The 21,550-nt window shown below is 49.9% G+C and overlaps 1 protein-coding gene across 4 annotated transcripts in view; it reads right to left on the reverse strand.

Moving 5' to 3' along the window:
• Window positions 1–21,550, reverse strand: part of mocs1 (molybdenum cofactor synthesis 1) — a 48,671-nt gene that overhangs the window by 16,744 nt on the left and 10,377 nt on the right. For all 4 annotated transcript variants that reach the window (XM_087983436.1, XM_087983430.1, XM_087983439.1 and 1 more), the window contains exons 2-9: window positions 20,728–20,863; window positions 17,706–17,873; window positions 11,642–11,806; window positions 9,796–9,857; window positions 8,565–8,676; window positions 5,438–5,550; window positions 1,902–2,012; window positions 381–501 (exon numbers count right to left, since the gene is read on the reverse strand). In XM_087983436.1, coding sequence (XP_087839562.1) covers window positions 381–501; window positions 1,902–2,012; window positions 5,438–5,550; window positions 8,565–8,676; window positions 9,796–9,857; window positions 11,642–11,806; window positions 17,706–17,873; window positions 20,728–20,863 — 988 coding nt within the window. The remainder of the gene's footprint in view (window positions 1–380; window positions 502–1,901; window positions 2,013–5,437; window positions 5,551–8,564; window positions 8,677–9,795; window positions 9,858–11,641; window positions 11,807–17,705; window positions 17,874–20,727; window positions 20,864–21,550) is intronic.

A 21,550-nucleotide genomic window follows, 5' to 3' on the forward strand; every position in this document is an offset into this window, starting at 1 on the left:
CTGGGAGGGAAGTCTCATAACCCTTTTAAATAAAAATACTTGGATGTGCACTTTAAATGCCACAGCAGCCCAAGGCTTACATGCCAAGGGCTGGCAAGTGGGATCAGCGAGGAGAGGTTAGCATGGGTTCGATGGGCCGAAAGGCTTCTTCCGTGCTGCACAACTCTGTTTTATGATCGACTGGGATCACACTTTCAGCTAATGCATTCCGTCAAAACTCGAGACACTGACCTCCCCTACGGTTCTATTTTGCAAATTGCTTCAAATCTACATCAGCTGAAAATTGATCCTGCTTTCTCTGTGAATGGTTTTGTCATTCAAATGTAAGTTTGAAACCGCCCCCCCCCCCCGAAACAAGAAACAGCGTGGCGTGATCTTACCGGCATGTTGCTTTTGCTTCCTGCCCACGGCAGCTCCAATAATCTCCAGGATTTCCTCGTCGGTGGCTCCAGATCTCAGGACGTCCCTCAGAGATACCTCAGTGTTCCCGAAGAGGCAAACCTGCGCATTAGAGACAGAACCGGCAGCTGAACAGCAGGACTGCTCTCAAATCCAAGCCCTTTCCTTGGAGATTCAGGTGGAGGAGATGCAGGGTGGCACGGTGGCTCAGTGGTTAGCACTGCTGCCTCACAGCACCGGGGTCCCAGGTTCAATTCCAGCCTCAGGTGACTGTCTGTGTGGAGTTTGCACATTGTCCCGGTGTCTGTGTGGGTTCCCTCTGGTTTCCTACATCCATCTATCACCTTCCAAGGTAATTCCCCCCACCCTCACCCCACTATTTATCTCTCAGCCCCCTTCCCCCTCCGTATGCCTGAAACGCTGACGCTCCTTAGATGATGCCTGACCGGCTGTGCTTTTTAATCACCACAATTTTTGATTCTTCCTCCCACAATCCAAAGATGTGCGGGTTAGGTGGACTGGCTGTGCCAAACTGCCCATAGTGTCCAGAGATGTGTAGGTTAGGTAAGTTAGCTATGGGAAATGTAGGGACAGGGTGGGTGTGGGAGTGTTGGCGTGGACTCGATGGGCCGAATGGCCTGTTTCCACACTGTGATCGCAGTCTTCGGTTGCCGGACCCTGCTCCATTTTCTCAACATTTTAACTTTGTTTAAATTCAGAATCTGGTGGGAATTAAACCTGGCTGACCATCTGGCTGAAACCTTGTCTACTCTGTCATCCCATACCCACCTATCCCTTCACAATAAATTACTCTTGAGAAAGAAGGAGATAAAGGTCTTGTGGCAAAGGGGTGCAAGCAAGTGATAAAGTGTGTGTGGGGGAGTGGGGGAAGAAAGAGAGAATGGGGAGGGGGAAGTGGAGGATGGGATGAGGGTACTGAGCTCAGTCAATGATGATCAGAATGAATGGCCCAGCAGGCTGGAGTGGTTGAAGGTGTACTCCTATGTTTCCAAGAAAGGTATGGAGAACGTGGATATATATATATATGAGTGAGAGATAGTGAGTGGGGTAGTATCATCAGAGTCAAAATCATCAGACCCAGATAAAATGAATGCCAAGCAGTGAAAGATGCAACACTGGGCAGGGTGTGGAGGAAGGAGGCACTAAGGGGCCTGGGAAACAGCGTGGCCTTTGGCGCACCAACTACTGACTGGAGATAGGGTTGGCCAACATGCCAATGTCGCCCAACAGTAATCCCAGCACCGATCGCCATGGGACACGACCTCTGACCCATTGACATGTCGAACTATCCCACACAGTTGCTCCCCGCTGTCTGTGGGTCTGCAGCCCCAGCCACGTTCCACAATTTTCACGACCAGAATGGGGGTTGGGTTTAGGAGTTTGTGGGGGGGGGGTGGTGGGGACATTTGACACAGATCTCGACACCCAATCCAGGGTGGGGAGACTCAAAAGGCCCATCGACTGCCCCCGCACCGCTTTACCTTCAGATTGCCATCGGCTGTGAGCCTCAGTCGGTTACAAGAGCCGCAGAAATGTTCGGACATGGAGGTGATAAATCCAATCTGGCCCTGGAAGTCAGGGACCTTGTAGGCCTAAAGGGAGAGAAAGCCTACACGTGAATTCTCAACCACCACGAGCACCCAAAAGCCTTCCCTCGTGTCAGACCCCGGCTACCATCTGCTTTCGAGCCTAACACTTTGATTCCTGGCTCACTCTTGGACCCAAAAGGAAGAGACAGTGCGATAAAATATGGAGGGGAGGCTCGAGGCCTGCTCCATAGGCCTCTGAAACGCACAAAGCAAGAGCTGCCCTGTGTCCCTTCCACAGATCCTTCCTGCGCTCAGCCACAGGCCTTAGGCTTATCGCCCCAAGGAAGGAGACTTCAGTTCAGTGCTGGATATGGGGGAAAAGGTGGGGGGGGAGAAGGTCTCTTACTGACCAGGCCCGAACACGTGACGGTGCAAACTGGTCACTGCAAACATGAGGCACCAGGAGTGAGCAACAGGACTGGACAGGGGAGCAAAGGCACACTGTCTAAACTTATAGATCATTAGAAAAATATATTGGGAAGGTGGCACAAAACAAGAACGCAAGCCGCTGTAGACATGTTCGGTGAATGGGTGGACAAAAAATCTGGCACACAGTGCGCAACGTGGGGAAAATGTGGAAGGTCTTCATTTTTATATACAGAAGCGGAGTATTATTTTGACAGAGAATGACTGCAGAATTCTGAGCTCCTATGAATGAGTCACACCACGTTAGTGCGCAGGTACAGGAATCCTATATAATACAAGAGGAAGTGAACATAAAATTAAGTATGTTCTGCTTCAACTATAAGGAGGACATTGAGAGACTACATCTTGAATACAGTTCACAGTTATACTCCTTACTGAAGGAAGGATGGAAATGCATTGGAGATAGCTCACCAAAGGTTATTTCTATTGGCTCTTAAGACGTGGCTGGGACAGTATTTGTTGCCCGTCCCTAGTTGCCCTTGAGAAAGTGGTGACAAGCTGCCTTCTGGAATCGTGTGTTGTCGACAGATGCACAATTTTGGAAGGGAGGGAGATCCAGGATTTTGTCCCAGCGACAGTGAAGGAGCAGTGCTATATTTCCAAGTGAGTGACTCACGGGTGTCCCCCCTGTATCTGCTGCCCTTGTCCTTCTGGATGGTAGTGGTTGTGTGTTCAGGAAGGTGTCGTCTAAGGACCTTTGGTGAATGTCTGCAGCGATTCTTGTAGATGGTACACACTGTTTGGCAGTGTGGAGGAAGAGGGGGATCTGGGTGTGCAAGTACATAGATCCCTCAATGTTGCCACCCAAGTGGATAAGGTTGTTAAGAAAGCATATAGTGTTTTGGTTTTCATTAACAGGGGGATCGAGTTTAAGAGCCGCGAGGTTTTGCTGCAGCTCTACAAGGCCCTGGTGAGACCACACTTGGAATATTGTGTCCAGTTCTGGTCGCCCTACTACAGAAAAGATAGAGGATTTGGAGAGGATGCAAAGAAGGTTTATCAGGATGCTGCCTGGACTGGAGGGCTTGCCTTTTGAAGAAAGGTTGAATAAGCTTGGACTTTTCTCTCTGGAGAGGAGGAGGAAGAGGGGAGACCTGATCAAGGTGTACAAAATAATGAGAGGAATAGATAGAGTTAATAGTCAGAGACTTTTCCCCAGGGCAGGATTGACTGGTACGAGAAGTCATAGTTTGAAGCTATTAGGAGGAAGGTATAAAGGAAACATCAGAGGTAGGTTCTTTACGCAGAGAGTTGTGAATGCATGGAATGCGTTACCAGCATTGGTGGTGGAAGCAGAGTCATTGGGGACATTTAAGCGACTGCTGGACATGCACATGGATAGCAGTGAGTTGAGGGGTGCGTAGGTTGTTACTATATTTTACATTAGGATTAAATCTCGGCACAGCATCGTGGGCCAAAGGGCCTGTTCTGTGCTGTACTTTTCTATGTTCTATGCTGCTACTGAGCATTGGTGTTGGGGGGAGGTGGGGCTGTTTGTGGATGTGGTACCAAGTGGACTGCTTTGTGCTGGAGGCTTGATGTGAGACGAGGACCTAGATTAAGGGGTTTGACTAATGAGGGTAAGTTGGAAGGGCAGGGCTCGAAGTTGAGGAGACACCTTACTGAAGCGGGTAAAAATCCTGAATGATCTTGACAAGGTGGACATGGGAAAGGAAGTTTCTCTTCGAGGTCAAATCCACAACCAGGAGAGATGGTTTATACATCAGCGGCCACACTTCCAAGAAAGAGGCAAGAATAAAACTTTATCCTCTCACAGGATTGGACAACACTATCTCAGAAAACTGGAGGGCAAGTCATTGAACATTTTTAGGGCAAAGGTGAATTGATTCGGATTGAATCAGAGACGTTTACAGTACAGACCCGTGCAGCCCATCATGTTAACCCTAACCCTATCTCCGTAGCTCTTGAAATCAATCACTATCCAATAATAAGCAGCTCTCTTATGGAATATTTATTAAGCAAAAAGGGTCAAAGGTCATCGGGGCAGGTAGAATGCAAACAGAGCAATCATCGAAGCAGGACTGAAGGGCCGAATGGCCTACTCCAGCTCCTAATTCACGCATTGATTCGATTAAAGTCTGTACTGGAGGAGGGGCAAGGTCGTGGAAGGATTTGAGCAAGAGAGATTTAGCCTTAAACCCACTGCCAACTGGATGGACCGATGGGATCAGTTAGGACGATATTACTGGAGGGACAATTTCAGAGGCCTACGGACAGGAACAGACCGGGTAAGCACAGGGAGGAAGTTTCCAATGACCAGAGAGTCAAGAACCAGGGGTCACAGCCTCAAGGTAAATTTCTGATTCCTGAGAATGGGTGGAATTCGCTGCCACAGAAAACTGATGAGGTCAAAATATTGAATGTTTTCGAGAGGGAGTTGGATAAAGTCCTGGGGTTAAAGGGTGGGTGGAGAAAGCAGGAACAGGGGACCGAGTCAGATGATAAGCCACCATCGTACCGAATGTTGGAGCAGGCTCGAAGGGCTGAACGGCCTACTCCTATTTTTTTTCTTAAACGTTCCGATCTGTGATTCGGGAAACATGCAAGAGACCCGTACATTGCAAGTTCTTACAGACAGCCATGGGACAAACAAACAACCAGATTAGCTGTTCCCTGTTAAGAGCTGGTTAAGGGTTAAATAATAACTGGGGTCATTGAGGACAGCTAGCCTGTGGGTCACCCAATTGATGCAGTGGGAGCTGGCCCATTCTCTGAGAAACTTTGATGTCTCACCCAATAGTTCAGCTCCTCTAACACCGCAGCACTCCTGCAGCACTGCACTCGAGAGGCAATGTAGATTTTGGACTAGAGTACCTGGAGTGAGTCTTGAACCCTCCATCTTTGCACTCCGAGGTCTCCATTGTGGCAAGGTGCAACTAAACTTGCAAGGTGTCACAATCACCTATACGTTTCGGCCTTTTCCCCCACAGCTCCGGTGACCTTGCTTCCCTTCCTGCATCATCTGAAAGTCGCAGAATTACCTTTGCTGTGTCGGAGGCTCCTGAGGGCAACGCCTCCAGCTCAGGCCATCTCTGCTTAATGGTGCCCAGCATCTCCTGGTAGCTCACCAGCTTCTTAAAGTTCCACTTGTTACCTGGAGCCACAGGAAGCAGGGAGAACAGTGAAGTCAGGCAGTGGCTAGATTGATTCTGGGCAACGTATTGTCAGCCTTTCCTGGCTCTGTCTCCCGCCCTGCCCCACCTGATAATGCGGCTCCACACACATTTCCAACACCTTGTTACTTCCTCCTCATTCCCCTATTTGGCTGTCCACGTAACCAATTTTGAACTATCCCACACTCACTGTCCAGAAGCAGGTATTGGGTCGTTGTGCATATCATCTATCCCATCTCTCACCACTGCCTACCCCCACCAGCTCTCTTTGGAATATTCCATTCCCAGAGTCACAGCAGAGGAGGCCATTCAGCCCATTGACAGCATGCCAACTCTTTCACAGTGCCACCCAATTCATTCCACTCTCCTGCATATTGCCCCAAAAGTCTGTAAATATTTCCCTTCCAGTTAGTTATTCAATGGCCTTTTGAAATAGTGCAACAAGTTACATCCTATTTAGCTGTGACAGAAGGAAACATTTCCCCTCCCTCACCCTTGACCCACCCATAGCCATTGACATGGCTGACCAAACCAGCCGCCTCTCTCGCATCTCCCATATTGTCCAGCTCAGCAGCACTGCTCTCATCATAAAAACCACTTCCAAAGGCTCCTCGCCCAGATCCTGCACAGTTACCTCTAGTGTCCTCCACACTTGCCAACCCACCATGTTCCATTTCTCAATGGCATACTGCCCCTCAGTGCCACCATCTGAGGGCACACCAGTCTTTTCTGGTGTACATTGATGACATTGAACTCCACCTCATCGCTACCTCTCGACATCTCACCTGCGCATTTTATTTTTAAGAAAATAAAACGGCTTTCTTTTCTTATTTATTCTAAGAACATGGGCATTTTTACCCCAGCCCCAGCTGCCCTCGAGTAGCTGGCAGTAAGCTGCCATCTTGAACCGTGCGCTGTAGGAAGACCCACAATGCCTTGAGGGAGGGAATTCCAGGATTTTGACCGAGCGACATTGAAGGAATGGATGGTGACTGGACTGGAGGGCAACTTGACGGTAGTGATGGTGTTCCCAACCATCTGCTGGCCTTGTCCTTCTAGATGGAAGGGGTCGTGGGTTTGGAAGGTGCTGTCTGAGGAATCTTGGCAAATTTCTGCAGCGCACCTTATAGATAGTAGCAGCAGCAGTGTGTACTGAGCATTGGAGGGAGTGGATGTGGTGCCAATCAAGTGGGCTGCTTTGTCCTGGATTGTGTCAACTTCCTCCAGTGTTGTTGGAGCTGCACCCATCCAGGCAAGTGGGGAATTGGGAGATGACTGACATACAGCAGGATGCCATATCTCGGAGGCACTTTTGGTGCCACATTTTATGACCAATAGACAATAGGTGCAGGAGTAGGCCATTCGGCCCTTCGAGCCTGTACTGCCATTCAATATGATCATGGCTGATCATTCCTAGTCAGTATCCTGTTCCTGCCTTATCTCCAGTTCAGTGTTAACCTCCCGGATGTTGATTGGAGGATTCAGCGATGGTGATGCCATTGAATGTCACGGGTCATTAGATTCTCTCTTGTTGGAGATGATTATTGCCTGGCACACGTTACTTGCCACTTATCAGCCTAAGCCTGAATATTGTTCAGATCTTGTTGCACTTGAACATGGATCTTTCAGTAGCTGAGGGGTCGCGAATGGTGCTGAACATTGTGGAATCATCAGCAAACATCCCCACTTCTGATGGTGTGATGGAGGGAAGGTCATTACTGAAGCAGCTGAAGATGGTTGGGCCTAGGACACTACCCTGAGGGACTCCTGCACAGATGACCTGGAGCGGAGATGACTGACCCGCCAACGACCACAACCATCTTCTTACATGCCAGATATGGCTCCAACCTAGAGAGAGAGTTTGCCCCTGATACCTATTGGCTCCAGTTTGTTAGGGCTCCTTGATGCCCCACTGAGTTGGATGCAGTTGTGATGTTAAGGCCGGTCACTCTCCCCTCCCCTCTGGAAGCCAGCTCTTTCATCCATGTACGAACCGTGGCTGTAATGAGTTCAGGAGCTGAGTGGCCCTGGGGGAACCCAATCTGGGCGTCACTGAGCAGGTGATTGCTGAGCAGGTGCTGCTTGATAGCGCTGTTCATGACACCTTCCATCACTTTCCTGATGATCGAGAGTACACGGATGGGTTTGGTAATTGGCTGGGTTGGATTTGTCTTAATGTTTATGTACAATACATACCTGGGCAATTACCCACGTTATTGGGTAAATTATTGTGTTGTAACTGTCCTGGAACAGCTTGGCAAGGGGAGTGGTAAGTTCTGGAGCACATGCCTTCAGTACTGCTGCCGGAATATTTTCAGGGCCCATTGCCTTTGCAGTATCCAGTGTCTCCAACCGTTTCTTGGTATCATGTGGAGTGAACTGAATTGGCTGAAGACTGAAGGTCAGCAGATTGCAGCATTCAAATGGAGACAATGATCCACTGGTGGACAGTCCAGTCATACAGTCACAGAGATGTACAGCACACAGACAGATCCTTCAGTCTGACTCATCCATGCTGGCCAGATATCCGAAGCTAATGTAGTCCCATATGCCAGCACTTGCCCATATCCCTCTAAACCCTTCCTATTCATATACCCATTCAGATGCTTTTTAAATGTTGCAATTGTATCGGCCCACACCACTTCCTCTGGCAGCTCATTCCATATACGCACGACCCTCTGTGAAAAAGTTGCCCCTTAGGTCTCTATGAAATGTTTCCCCACTCACCCTAAACCTATGCGCTCTAGTTTTGGACTCCCCCACCCCGGGCCTATTTACCCTATCCATGCCCCTTATGACTTTATAAGCCTCTACGTTTACCCCTCAGCCTCTGACGCTTCAGGGAAATCAGGCCCCAGCCTTGGTGGAAAAGTAGCCTCCACATGTTTTGGAAGCGTGAGGGGCAGGGAAATGGGATCCTTTGTCTCAATGATCCGAGACCTGACCCCATCCTCCACACTCGGCGCGAACATTCGATGTGGCGTTTAACACTCACCGTCAAACGGCATGTACTCAATAAACCGCACGTCCACAGGCTTCTTCTCTGTCAGCCTCACAAAGTCCAAGAGCTCATCTTCATTCAAGCCCCTCATGACGACACAGTTCACCTGAGTCCAAGGTTAAAGAGGAGAGGTCAGTTGTTGCTGATGGTGATGGGGGAGGGGCAGAGTCCGTCAGAGGGCTTCTGTATTAAAGTTTTTGGTAACCTATTGTTTTTTTTTTGAATAGTTGATGAAGCAGTTGAGGCTACCTCATTGAACGTTTTTAAGGCTAAGGTAGATAGGTTTATGAACAGTAAAGGAATTAAGGGTTACAGTGAGGAGGGGGGTAGGTGGAGGTGGGTTCACTAGAAGATCAGCAATGATCTGACTAAATGGCTGAGCAAGCTCGAGGAGCCAGACAGCCTACTCCTGCTCCTAGTTCTTATGTTATGTTTTAGTTCAATCATCTTTAACATTCAATGGTTTTGGGGGGGGTGGGGGGGGGGGGGGGAAAAGGGGTCTTGTGACCTGTTCACAGAGAGTGACACATTGAAAGGATTGTCCAATAACAAAGCCTCAAGCCCCAGTACGTCAGTGGCTGCTGAATCCAGAAATATCCAGATCAACTGGAAGAGCAAAGACCGAGCTGGTTTTCCAGACTGGTTTGGCAGCTCAGACACACCCCAGCAGACCAGTGTCCGGGGAACTGGCTCAGTCCAGGAGACCTGAGCTGGTAACAGAAATCATTCGCACTGACGTCCTCATCATTCAGCACTGGGTATGTGCGCACTTTACTGAGCAGAAGAATAAGGCACCTTATTCTTTCTTCGTTATGACTGAGAAGCCCAAGGTGAAAGGTCAGAAGAGGATGCCCATCATCCAGGGAGCCACATTCTATCTGCCATGAACCTTGACTATGTTGATGCTACTGACCCCACTTACAATAAACGATCAGTTACCGTGACTTTGATCCACGTAAGTATAGCATAACAGTACATCGAGGATACGTGTAAACTGCATCAATAAACTTAAAAAAAAGGTCACATGGGAGATGATGGTGTCCAATTTGGCCTCACACCAGGAGAGCAAACACAGGAATAACCAGCCCAGAAATCCGTGCACCGAGATTAACGCCGGCTCATAGATGAGACTCATCCCAATGACTGATGAAGTGAGATAGTGCATGACCCCCAACAAAGCTGACGAGAGGACCACAGCAGATCGGAGAGCAGAGGAAGTACTTGCCTTGACTGGATTATAGCCTGCATCGAGAGCTTTGTTTATACCCTCCATCACTTTGTGAAAACCTGGATCAATAGAGAAAAAAAAAAATGATGTTACAAACGCTGTAGCTTTACGGCACCTACAACAGGATGAAACATTGCAGGGTACTGAGCTCCGAATGGCAATGTTACAGATACTGGGCCGGGAGCGACCAACAGAAGCTTGGTCCAAAACTCCAGGGCAGAGCGGCTGTAATACTGCACTCTGCCGTGACGATGATTCAGAGACAAGGGGTCAGACCCCTCCAGGGGAGTTTAAACTCAGGAAATTAAATAAATCGGAGATGAAAAATCAAACACCAGTGACAGCGATGGGCGACGACCAGGAAGTGCCCAGTGCAACTGGCTGTTTTTACACAGCCCAGTAACCTATGACTCCACAACTACAATGTTACCGATTCCCCATTCTGCTCTCTGCACCATCAAGGGGCTCACACAAGGAGCAGGAGTGGAAGGGCATAGATTTAACATGATGTGCAAATGAAGCAAAGGTGATAGAAAAAAAAAACACAACTCTCCCACAGGTCAAACGTCAGACCCGAAGGGGGCAGCGGGTATGCGATGTTGTGGGGCCGGGGAGAGGATGGGATGATGAGCGGGTTTCAGTGACGGAGGAGCGGTGATCAGGCCACAGACTGATGGATATTTGTCCGATGGGAAAGCAGTGAATGACTGTGGCTGGTTGAGTCCCTCAAGAGGGAGGCAGGACGTGCGACAGAAGGGGCAGGCTTGCTTACCCCATCACCCACGCTGAGCAGTCAGAGCTACACGGAGACAGAGAAAACGTGGCTCATTTAACCCGTCGAGCCCGCTCCGCCTTTCAACACGATCACGGCCGATTGCCCAACTCTGTTCCTGCTTTCGCCCCCATGACACCCCCCCCCCCCCCCCTTTAGCCCCACAGACTGTACCTGGGTCTCTTATGGAAAACACTCACGTGTTGGCCCCATCCAGCCCAGGCTCTGGGTGAAGGAGGGCAGATACCGATTTGACAAACACAGTCAGACTGTCATTGCTGGGCCTATAGCACCACAGTGTGGCAATGACTTGTAACTGCAGCACGATCACAGCAGCGAAGGACTGACAGAATGAGACTGAGGTGCCAGCGATCAGGACACCGCAAAGGGTTCATCACCTACATTCCCCTACCCCATTGCCCTATACGTACCCCTGACTAATGCACCTAACCTTACACATCCCTGGACACAGCTGACAATTTAACATGGCCAATCCATCTAACCAGCACATCTTTGGACTGTGGAAGGAAATCCAGGCAGACACGGGGAGAATTTGCAAACTCCACACAGACAGTCACCCGAGGCTGGAATCGAACCCGGATCCTTGGTGCTGTGAGGCAGCAGTGCTAACCACTGAACCACCGTGCTGCCCTCAGGTTCTAGACTCTCCCATGAGGCAAAAAGAACCTTTCCACACTTGCTCTATCAAGTCCCTGAGGTAAAAACAATGACTGCAGATGCTGGAAACCAGATTCTGGATTAGTGGTGCTGGAAGAGCACAGCAGTTCAGGCAGCATCCAAGGTTCAGTGCACCCTTCAGGCTCTCTGCCTGTAATCCTGATGAAGGGCTTTTGCCCAAATCGTCGATTTTACTGCTCCTCGAATACTGCCTGAACTGCTGTGCTCTTCCAGCACCACTAATCCAGAATCTATCAAGTCCCTGTCAAGTGAACCTCCCATGGAAGTGGGGAGGGGGCAAGACAGAGGAATGTGGGGGAAGAGGGTGTGGAATAGATGGAATGAGGGGGAAGGGAGGCTGGAACGGGGTGGGGTAGCGACATACAGCCCTACCTCTCCTCCGGGCGATGAACTCGAACTTGGCGGGCACCAGCGTGTCCAGGCTGACGTTGATGAGGTTGAGACCGGCTTCCTTCAGACTCGGTAGCTGGCGGGCCAGGTTGATGCCATTAGTGGTGACCGCGATGGTTTTCAGACCATCCAGCTCCCGCAGTTGGGCTGTTTGCAATCGTGCAAGACCGAGAGAGAGAGAGAGAGCGAGAGAAGGTAAACACTGCGGCGGGGAATGAGAACGAATGACCAAGGGCCAGTTTTAAACCCCCACCTCATCAACATAAACCACCTGCAATTACATAAGGCCTGCCCCCCAGGGGAATGTGACAGAATCGAGGCCAAACAGCAAGCCCCAGGACGGTCCCAACCAAAACCTGGCCTTGTTGTAGGCTTTAAGGAAGACTTGAAACAGGTTGAGTTGGATTTGATGGATGGACAGAGGCGATACAGAAAAACTGAACTACGAAAGCAACCACCCCAACACACACAAAAGAAGTTGCATCAAGACACTGTTCAAAAGGGCCACAACACACTGCAGTACTGCAAAAAGAGGAAGAACACCTCTACAATGTATTAGCCAAAAACGGATACCCTCGCAATTTCATCAACAGATGCCCAAGGGAAAGACAAGGAACGAGGACATGCCACAACCCAAAGGACTAGCCACGTTATCATACATCAAGATCATTTCCGAACTGACAGCCAGACTACTGCGACCACTAGGACTCATAACGGCACACAAACCAACAGCCACTTTCAGACAACAACTCACCAGAACGAAGGACCCGATACCCAGCATGAGCAAAACCAATGTAGTGTACAAAATCCCATGCAAGGACTGCACAAAACACTACATAGGACAAACAGGAAGACAGCTAATGATCCGTATCCATGAACACCAACTAGCCACGAAACGACACGACCAGTTATCCTTAGTAGCCACACACGCAGATGACAAGCAACATGAATTCGACTGGGACAACACTACTATTATAGGACAGGCCAAACAGAGAACAGCCAGGAAATTCCTAGAGGTATGGCACTCATGCACAAACTCCATCAACAAACACATCGACCTGGACTCAATATACCGACCACTGCAACGGACAGCTGGAACTGACAACCGGAAGCGGCAGAGACAGGCCTCTATAAATGCCAGAGGAAACAACACAGAAGCGCTTCACAGGAGGCTCCCAAGCACTGAGGATGTCACCTAGACAGGGGACGAAATGTCTGCAACACAAATTCCCAGCTTGGCAAACAGATCCACAACAACTGTGCCCATCGCTGGAAGAATGGAGGGCAGCAGGCACTGACTGAAGGGAATCCAAGAAGTAGCAATGGTGATGGGAGGGGATGCAGGGTTGGAGAGGACCTGGAAGGTAGTGCCTAACGGTGCAGTAGAGACAGAGTCCCTCAAAGCTTTTTGGGGGAGGGGGGCGCGGATGCTGCTCATTCCAAGACAGACAGTACAAATACAGTTGGCAGAATGGACAACGTGGAAGCCCTACCTGAGAAACTGGAGGGTGCAGTGAATTCGTTTATGGCAGGAGCTGGCAGGTCCTTGGGAAGCAGGGGAATGGGGAATTTGGAACACAAGTACTTCAACGTGAACTCACTGAATAGACTATCAGGCTCCGATGGTCCAAATGGCCTATTCCTAGCTGTTTTTTTTTAATGCTTTGACATTAGTGGGGCCTTCTGTACTCTCATTGCTCTGCAAAGTATGAGGTGTTTATCATAGAATCCCTACAGTGTGGAAACAGGCCATTTGGCTCAACAAGTCCACACCAACCCTCCGAAGAGTATTCCACCCAGATCTATTCCCCTCCCCTATTACTCTACGAATGACCAAGGCCCAGTTTTAAACCCCCACCTCATCAACACAAACCACCTGCAATTACATAAGGCCTGCCCCCCAGGGGAATGTGACAGAATCGAGACCAAACAGCAAGACCCAAGACGGTCCCAACCCTGACTAATACATCTAACCGACACATCCCTGAACACTATGAGCAACTTAGCATGACCAATACACCCTGACCTGCACATCTTTGGACTGTGGGAGGAAACCGGAGCACCCGGAGGAAACCCACGCAGACCGAGGGAGTACGTGCAAACTCCACACAGTCACCAGAGTCTGGAATTGAACCCGGGTCCCTGGCGCTGTGAGGCAGCAGTGCTAACCACTGAGCCACAGTGTGCCCATTTTAGGAATGGTTTTCCGGAGCTTTAGGGCCCAGGCAGCAGAAGGCAATGACAGAGTGACGGATACTACGTGAGAACTCGGAGCAGGAGTAGGCCGTCTGGCCCCTTGAGCCTCCTCCACCACTCAATAAGATCATGGCTGATCTTTTCATGGACTCAGCTCCACTTACCCACCCTCTCACCATAACCCTTAATTCCTTAACTGTTCAAAAATCTATCTATCTTTGCCTTAAAAACATTCAACAAGGTAGCCTCAGCTGCTTCACTGGGCAGGGAATTCCACAGATTCACAAACTATGGTGTGTTTCACCCAATGACAACAACCATCCTGCTTCTATTCCATGTACTCCCTTCATTATTTTATATATTTCTGCCAGACCCACTCTCCCATTCTTCTAAGTTCCAATGAGTACAGTCCCAGTCTCTCCTTATAAACCAATCCTCGCAACTCCGGGGTCAACTTGGTGAACGACCCCCTGCAGTGCCAGTATGCCCACCTCTCAGCTAAAGAGACCAACACAGTTAGGATTACTCAAGGAGTTAAGAGTTGGAACAGGAGGGGTACACAAAGTCTTCAATGTACGAGGGTTTAGATTAGAGTGGTGCTGGAAAAGCACAGCAGGTCAGGCAGCATCCAAGGAGCAGGAAAAATCGACGTTGCGGGCAAAAGCCTTTCATCAGGAATGTACGAGGGTGTCAGGGCTACGTTACACAGCCTGTTATTATAGAGTTAGGGAGGAGGTCCTTCTAGCCCGATGGCCGTTCCCGGTCAAGGTTGGGAGGTGCCCTGAGGCAAGTTGCCCGCTGATAAAGCTGCATTGATGTCTAAAGATTAACAGCCTGTCACTTTAAGACAAGGTACAAGGGTCCATCACCTGCTCGATGCTGCCATCTGGTGGAAAGGCTGCAAACAGACGCATCCTGGAAGACTGACTTGCTGCTGTTCAGACAAGTCACATACAGTCATACAGCACAGAAACAGACCCTTCGAGGAACATGGGAACAAGAGGAGGCCATTCAGCCCCTCCAACCTGTTCCTCCATTCATCGAGATATGTCTGATTTGTGGCCAAGCACCCCATCTTTTCTGCACCCCTTCAAATTTACCAACATCTTTTCCTCAGTGGTTAGCACTGCTGCCTCACAACGCCAGGGACCCAGGTTCGATTCCAGCATCGGGCGACTGTCTGTGTGAAGTTTGCACATTCTCCCTGTGTCTGTGTGCGTTTCCTCCGGGTGCTCCGGTTTCCTCCCACAGTCCAAAGATGGGCAGGTTAGGTGAATTGGCCATGCTAAATTGCCCATGGTGTTTAATGTGTTGGCTAGATGCATTAGTCAGGGGTAAATGTAAAGTAATAGGGTAGGGGAATGGGTCTGAGTGGGTTACTCTTCAGAGGGTCATGTGGACTTGTTGGGCCAAATGGCCTGTTTCCACACTGTAGGGATTTTATGATTCTCGAGCAGGGAGAACAGAATTGTATCCCATAATATTTTTGATTAAGAAAAAAAATAGCTCTATCGGGGAAGGGGAAGAGATTACAACCCAAGCAGGCCTGCCTGGACTCTTAAACTGAATGCAATGTTCCCTCTCCACTTTTAAACCTGAAACAAAGCTCCCTCTACTCTTTCATAACTGAAAGGGAACAGGAAATAAAGTTCCCCCTCAAACCCTCCCAGGACAGGAACAGCACAGGGTTAAATACAGAGTCAGACACTCTCCACTCTGAACTGGAAGTACAGTCCCCTTGACACTGTCCCCAAACACTCCCAGGGACAGCAGGTCTGCATCTGTACCCCACTCAGACCTCACAAGTGGCACTCACTTTCATAACCTCCTGAGCGATTTGGATGTGAATATAGGAGGTACAGTTAGAAGTTTGCTGATGGTGCTAAAATCAGGGATGTAGTGGACAGCAAGATAGATGACTTCAGGGTGCAGTGGGACCTTGATCAGATGGGCCAATGGGCTGAGAAGCAGCAGATGGAGTTTCATTTTGATAAACGTGAGGTGCTACATTTTGGAAAGGCAACTCAGGGCAGGACATATACACTTAATGGTAAGGTCCTAAGGAGTGTTACTGAACAACGAGACCTTGGAGTGCAGGTTCGTAGCTCCTTGAAAGTAGAGTCGCAGGTAGATAGGATAGTGAAGGCGGCGTATGGTATGCTTTCCTTTATTGGTCGGAGTAGTGAGTATAGGAGTTGGAAGGTCATGTTGCAGCTGTAAAGGACATTGGTTAGGCCACTGTTGGAATATTCTGTGCAATTCTGGTTGCCCTGCTATAGGAAAGATGCTATTAAACTTGAAAGGATTCAGAAAAGATGTACAAGGATGTTGCCAGGGTTGGAGGATTTGAGCTATAGGGAGAGGCTGAACAGGCTGGGGCTGTTTTCCCTGGAGTGTTGGAGGCTGATTTTCCTTTGTCGCTATCCTAATTCTCCCCGTATTCCTAACTTTAAACCCTGCGTGTATGAAGGATTCTTACTGCTATGGGCTGTTTTTTTTTTGTTGCGGAATGAAAATGGCCCGCGCATTCCCCAGTCACGCAGTTCCAACTCTCGACCATCTGACCCAGAGACAGGAGCAGGAAACAGCAGGCTGACTGTCCAGCTCCAAGCAGTGCCCTGAGGGAGGGCTGCATTGTCATAGGTGCCAACTTTGGGTTAAGCAGTTGGCTCTCCGCTGAGCGTGCCCGCTGCTATTTCAAGGAAGGGCAGCAGCGAAAGTGGGGGGCGGGGGGGGGGGGGGGGGGGAAGTGCCGTGACCGACATGTGGCCCTCAGTCCGAATTGGAAGGCGACAGCGTCTTACACATGGCCTGATGGGATAGGAGCAAGGAGTAGGCCATTCAGCCCATCGGTCCTACGTTCAACACAATCATGGCGGCAGGCGTGACTCTGACTACCGAGCTTGGTATCCCACAATCCCTTTTTGCGATAATCAGTGGCGTTTGAAAACCAGAGGGTCGATCGATAAACATACACGGCGATATAAAGAAAAATGATGCAGTAGTAAATAGGGAAGAGGACAGCCTTAGATTACAGGAGGGTGTAGACGGGCTGAGCAGACGTTCAGTCAGGATAATGGAGAGGTGACGCACTTGGGAAGGATAAAGACAATGAAGGAATACACGAAGGAGGGTAGAAGCTTGGCAAGTACAGAGGATCAGAGGGACATTGGTGTGCATGTTCACCAGTCCCTTGGGGTGGATACAATGGGTAAGGCAGCAGCTGGCACACTTTCCTTTATTACCCGAGGCAGAGCGGTTAAGGGCAGGGAGGTGATGGGGGAACTGTATAAAACCCAAGGGAGTTAGGGTACACCTGGAGAGGGATGTGATAGCACTGCAGAGGGCGCAAAGGAGACTTACTGGGATGTTGCCTGGGCTGGAGAGTTTCAATGATGGAGAGAGACCGGACAGATTGGGGGCTTTCCCTGAGAGCAGAGGAGATTGAGGGAGCACACGATTGAGATGTATAAACTGGTGAGGGGCACAGACAGGAAGGCACATTTCCTCTTGGCGGAGGGGAGAGGGGTCAATAACCAGGAGGTGTAGATTTAAGTCAGGGAGTGGGAGGTTTGGAGTGGATGTGAGGAAAACTGTTTTCACCCAGAGGGAGGTGGGAATCTGCCCGGGATGCTAGTTAAAGGAAGAAACTTTTTCAACGCGTGAAAAAAGGCTGGAAAATGGGGCTCGAACAATGAGGTGGTTGTTTTTACCCAGCACAGACTCGGTGGGCTGAAGGGCCTTTAGGCGTGCCGTGGAGCCTGTATGGTTGACCCCTCCCCATGCCATGGGAAGCAGTATTGCTACGATTCGAGCCCCCTACCCCCACAGACAGCTCTGTGTGACTTACAGACGATGGACACCACATCAGGCCTGATGAGGGGTTCCCCTCCCGTCAGCCGGATTTTATCGACACCCTCCCGGACGAACAGTCGAGCCAGGGTCACGACCTCCTCGGTGGTCAACAGCTGTGGCTTCGGGGTCAACTTTACCCCTTCCTCAGGCATGCAGTACTGACCTGTAGGGGGCAATGGAATGGGGAGGGAGAGAGAGAGAGAGCAATGCAGAAAGTGGTAAATGAGTCTGGGGATGGGGAAGAGGACTGAGCGATGCAGAACTTGGTCAGTCAGTCCAGGCCAGGGGATGGGGAAGGGGACAGAGCAATGCAGAAATTGGTCAAATCAGTCTGGAGCAGGCCGGGGGATAGGGAGGGGGAAAGAGAGCAATGCAGGAACAGTCGGTCAATCAGTCTGCGGCAGACCAGGGATGAGGTGGACAGAGCAATGCAGAAATCAGTCAATCAGTCCAGGGCATCTGTCCAGATTTGCAGTTGACTCAGGTACTTGCTTACCCAGCATCCCTACCCCCCAAACCGTGTGGCACAATCCAAATCAGTCAGTGCCCGCTGTGCAGTCAGTGCCCGCTGTACAGCCAGTGCCAGGGTCAGTGGTGGTCAGATCCCTCTGGGGTGGATGTAAATTGCACAACGGCAAAACGCAGCCTGTTTCTGGCCTACCATGTCGTGCACATGATCGGGTGGGATTTTAACATTTTCTTTTACAAAAAAAGCTTCACGATTACTGACAGAGGATGCTGGAGAAAGTCAGCAAAGTGGTGGCAGCGTCTGCACAGACACAGTGATGTTTCACATTGCACTGCCGCCTCAGAGCGCCAGGAACCTGGGTTCGATCCCAGCCTCGGGCGACAGTCTGTGTGGAGTTTGCACATTCTCCTCGTGTCTGCGTGGGTTTCCTCCGGGTGCTCCAGTTTCCTCCCACAGTCCAAAGACGGGCAGGTCAGATGAATTGGCTGCGGGAAATGCTGGGTTAAAGGGGAAGGGGAGGGGTCTGGGTGGAATACTCTTCAGAGGATCGGTGCGGTTTCGATGGGCCAAATGGCTTGCCCCCACACTGTAGGAATTCTATGAACTCTGGCTTGACGCTGCCTCAGAATTTGCTTAATCCTGACCTGGAGCCGCACTCGAGAAGTTTACTCAGTTTCTCGCTGTCTCTCTGTAGATACTGCTGAAGGTTCTCCAGTGTTCCCTGCGTCAGTTTTAGACTTCCAGAACATTCTGTGCTTTTGTTTTGCTCATCACTCAAATGAGCGGCCTTGTTTAGTTCATTGCTGACTTCAGGCTCCCAGCCTCAGTATCTCGCTCAGTCCTGGCCCAGCAGGGTGAGGGGACTGAGTCAGAAACCACCCCTCCACCAACCCCACATACTCAGGGGAGGGCAGACTCCACCACCCCCCCCAACCCCCTTCCATTTTCAGCACAGTTCGATCCTGGCACCCAAGGTCTGGATGCTACGCATTAGGAGTGCAGCTTTAAAGGCACAAGCCCAAGTGTGAATCCACATGGAGTGGCTCCTGATGTTATGGACAGGATTGGAGAGCAGGGGAAATGAGGGGCAGGGAATCATTTCAACTGCAGGGGCTTTTCAAATTAAAAAAAAAAATATCTATTACCTTCCCATAGCTACCCGAGCCAATCACACCTCAGACATCTGTCCGCCAGGCTACCCCCACCAATAGGGGAGCAGGAGGCAAGAATTATTTTGCTGGATGGTTAAGCTAGAAAGCCTGGGGCAGACAATAGTATTATCGCTAGACTGTTAATCCAGAGTAACCACCTGGGTTCAAATCCTGCCCTGGTCGATGGTGGAATTTGAATTCAATAAAACTCTGGAATTATGGGTCTACTGATGACCATGAATCCATTGCTGATTGTCAGAAAAACCCATCCGGTCCACTAATGCCCTTTAGGGAAGCAATCTGCCTTCCTCACGTGGTCCGGCCTACATGTAACTCCAGACCCACAGCAATGTGGTCGACTCTTAACTGCCCTCTGGGCAAATAGGGATGGGCAAAAAATGCTGGCCCAGCCAGTGATGCTCTCATCTCATGAATGAATTTAAAAAAAAAACAAACAAACTTTTTGGGGACCCCGGTTTAAATCCCACCATGGCTGATGGTGAAATCTGAATTCAATAAAACAGTCTGATGTTGACCGCGAATTAGATCTCATCGACTGCTGTAAAAACCCAGCTGGCTCACTAATGTCTTTTCCGACAGGAATCTGCCATCCTTACCAGGTCTGGCCTACATGTGACTCCAGACCCACAGCAACGTGGATAACTTACAGAATGCCGAATGGCCTGGGCAAAGTGGATTTTGGGAAGATACTTCCGTTGGTAGGAGAGACTAGGACCCAAAGGCGCAGCCTTAGAGTAAAGGGAAGACCGTTTAGAATGGAGATAAAGAGAAACTTCTTCAGCCAGAGAGTGGAGAATCTCAGGAACTCACTGCTACAGAAGGCTGTGGAGGCCAGGTCATTAAGTTTACTTAAGACAGAGATAGGTTCTTGATTGTCAAAGGGGTATCAAGGGTTACAGGGAGACGGTGGGAGAATGGGGATGAGAAACCTATCAGCCATGATTGAATGGCGAAGCAGACTTGATGGGCTGAATGGCCTAACTTCTGCTCTGATCTCTTACGGACTCTGAGCTGCTCTCTGGGTAATAAATGATGCCCACATCCTGTGAACGAGTAACAAGACGGGAAGATTTTGAGGGGCCTCTCAACTGGGCGAACATGTCCCAGAATTCCATGCCAACCATTGCTGGCTCCGAACCAGTTTCCCTCAAAATCCCGTTGGGGTAGCCGCACAGTTTGGGAATCCTGACATGGTACAGGGTAAGCTGAGCTTAAAAGGTCAATTCAGGAAACAAACAAAATGGCTCACTCTACAGCGCTAACGTCAATCGGTGAGTTGATGCAGTCAGACCCCACCCCCCCCCACCCCCCCGCCTCCTCTCCCCACCCTAGCACCTCTAGTATTGGACACGGACTCTCATGGTCGTCAGACTTACAGCGGAGATTACACTTTTCCGTCAGGGAGATCCGGAGATAGCTGTGCTGTCTCCCAAAGTTGTCCGTCAGAAAGGCAGAGAAGGGCAGCGGCGGCTCACGGATAAAACCACGGCTTTTCACAAATCCCAGCCTACCCTGAAATGAAGGAGGGACAAGGAGTGAGGAACAAACTAGCTTTCACATTGCCAATGCTGCAGACTCAACTCCTGGTCACAGAATCATAGAGATGTACAGCACAGAAACAGACCCTTCGGTCCAACCTGTCCATGCCGACCAGATATCCCAACCCAATCTAGTCCCACCTGCCAGCACCCGGCCCATATCCCTCCAAACCCTTCCTATTCATATACCCATCCAAATGCCTCTTAAATGTTGCAATTGTAACAGCCTCCACCACATCCTCTGGCAGCTCATTCCATACACGTACCATCCTCTGCGTGAAAAAGCTGCCCCTTAGGTCTCTTTTATATCTTTCCCCTCTCACCCTAAACCTATACCCTCTAGTTCTGGACTCCCTGACCCCAGGGAAAAGACTTTGTCTATTTATTCTATCCATGCCCCTCATGATTTTGTAAACCTCTATAAGGTCACCCCTCAGCCTCCGACGGTCCAGGGAAAACAGCCTCAGCCTGTTCAGTCTCTCCCTGTAGCTCAGATCCCCCAACCCTGGCAACATCCTTGTAAACCTTTTCTGAACCCTTTCAAGTTTCACAACATCTTTCCGATAGGAAGGAGACCAGAATTGCATGCAATATTCCAACAGTGGCCTAACCAATGTCCTGTACAGCCGCAACATGACCTCCCAACTCCTGTACTCAATAG

The sequence above is a fragment of the Chiloscyllium plagiosum genome, unplaced genomic scaffold (genome assembly GCF_037043375.1).
Source record: "Chiloscyllium plagiosum isolate Xiang-an unplaced genomic scaffold, Cpla_swu_hap1 HiC_scaffold_3, whole genome shotgun sequence".
In the NCBI taxonomy this organism is placed as follows: domain Eukaryota; kingdom Metazoa; phylum Chordata; class Chondrichthyes; order Orectolobiformes; family Hemiscylliidae; genus Chiloscyllium; species Chiloscyllium plagiosum.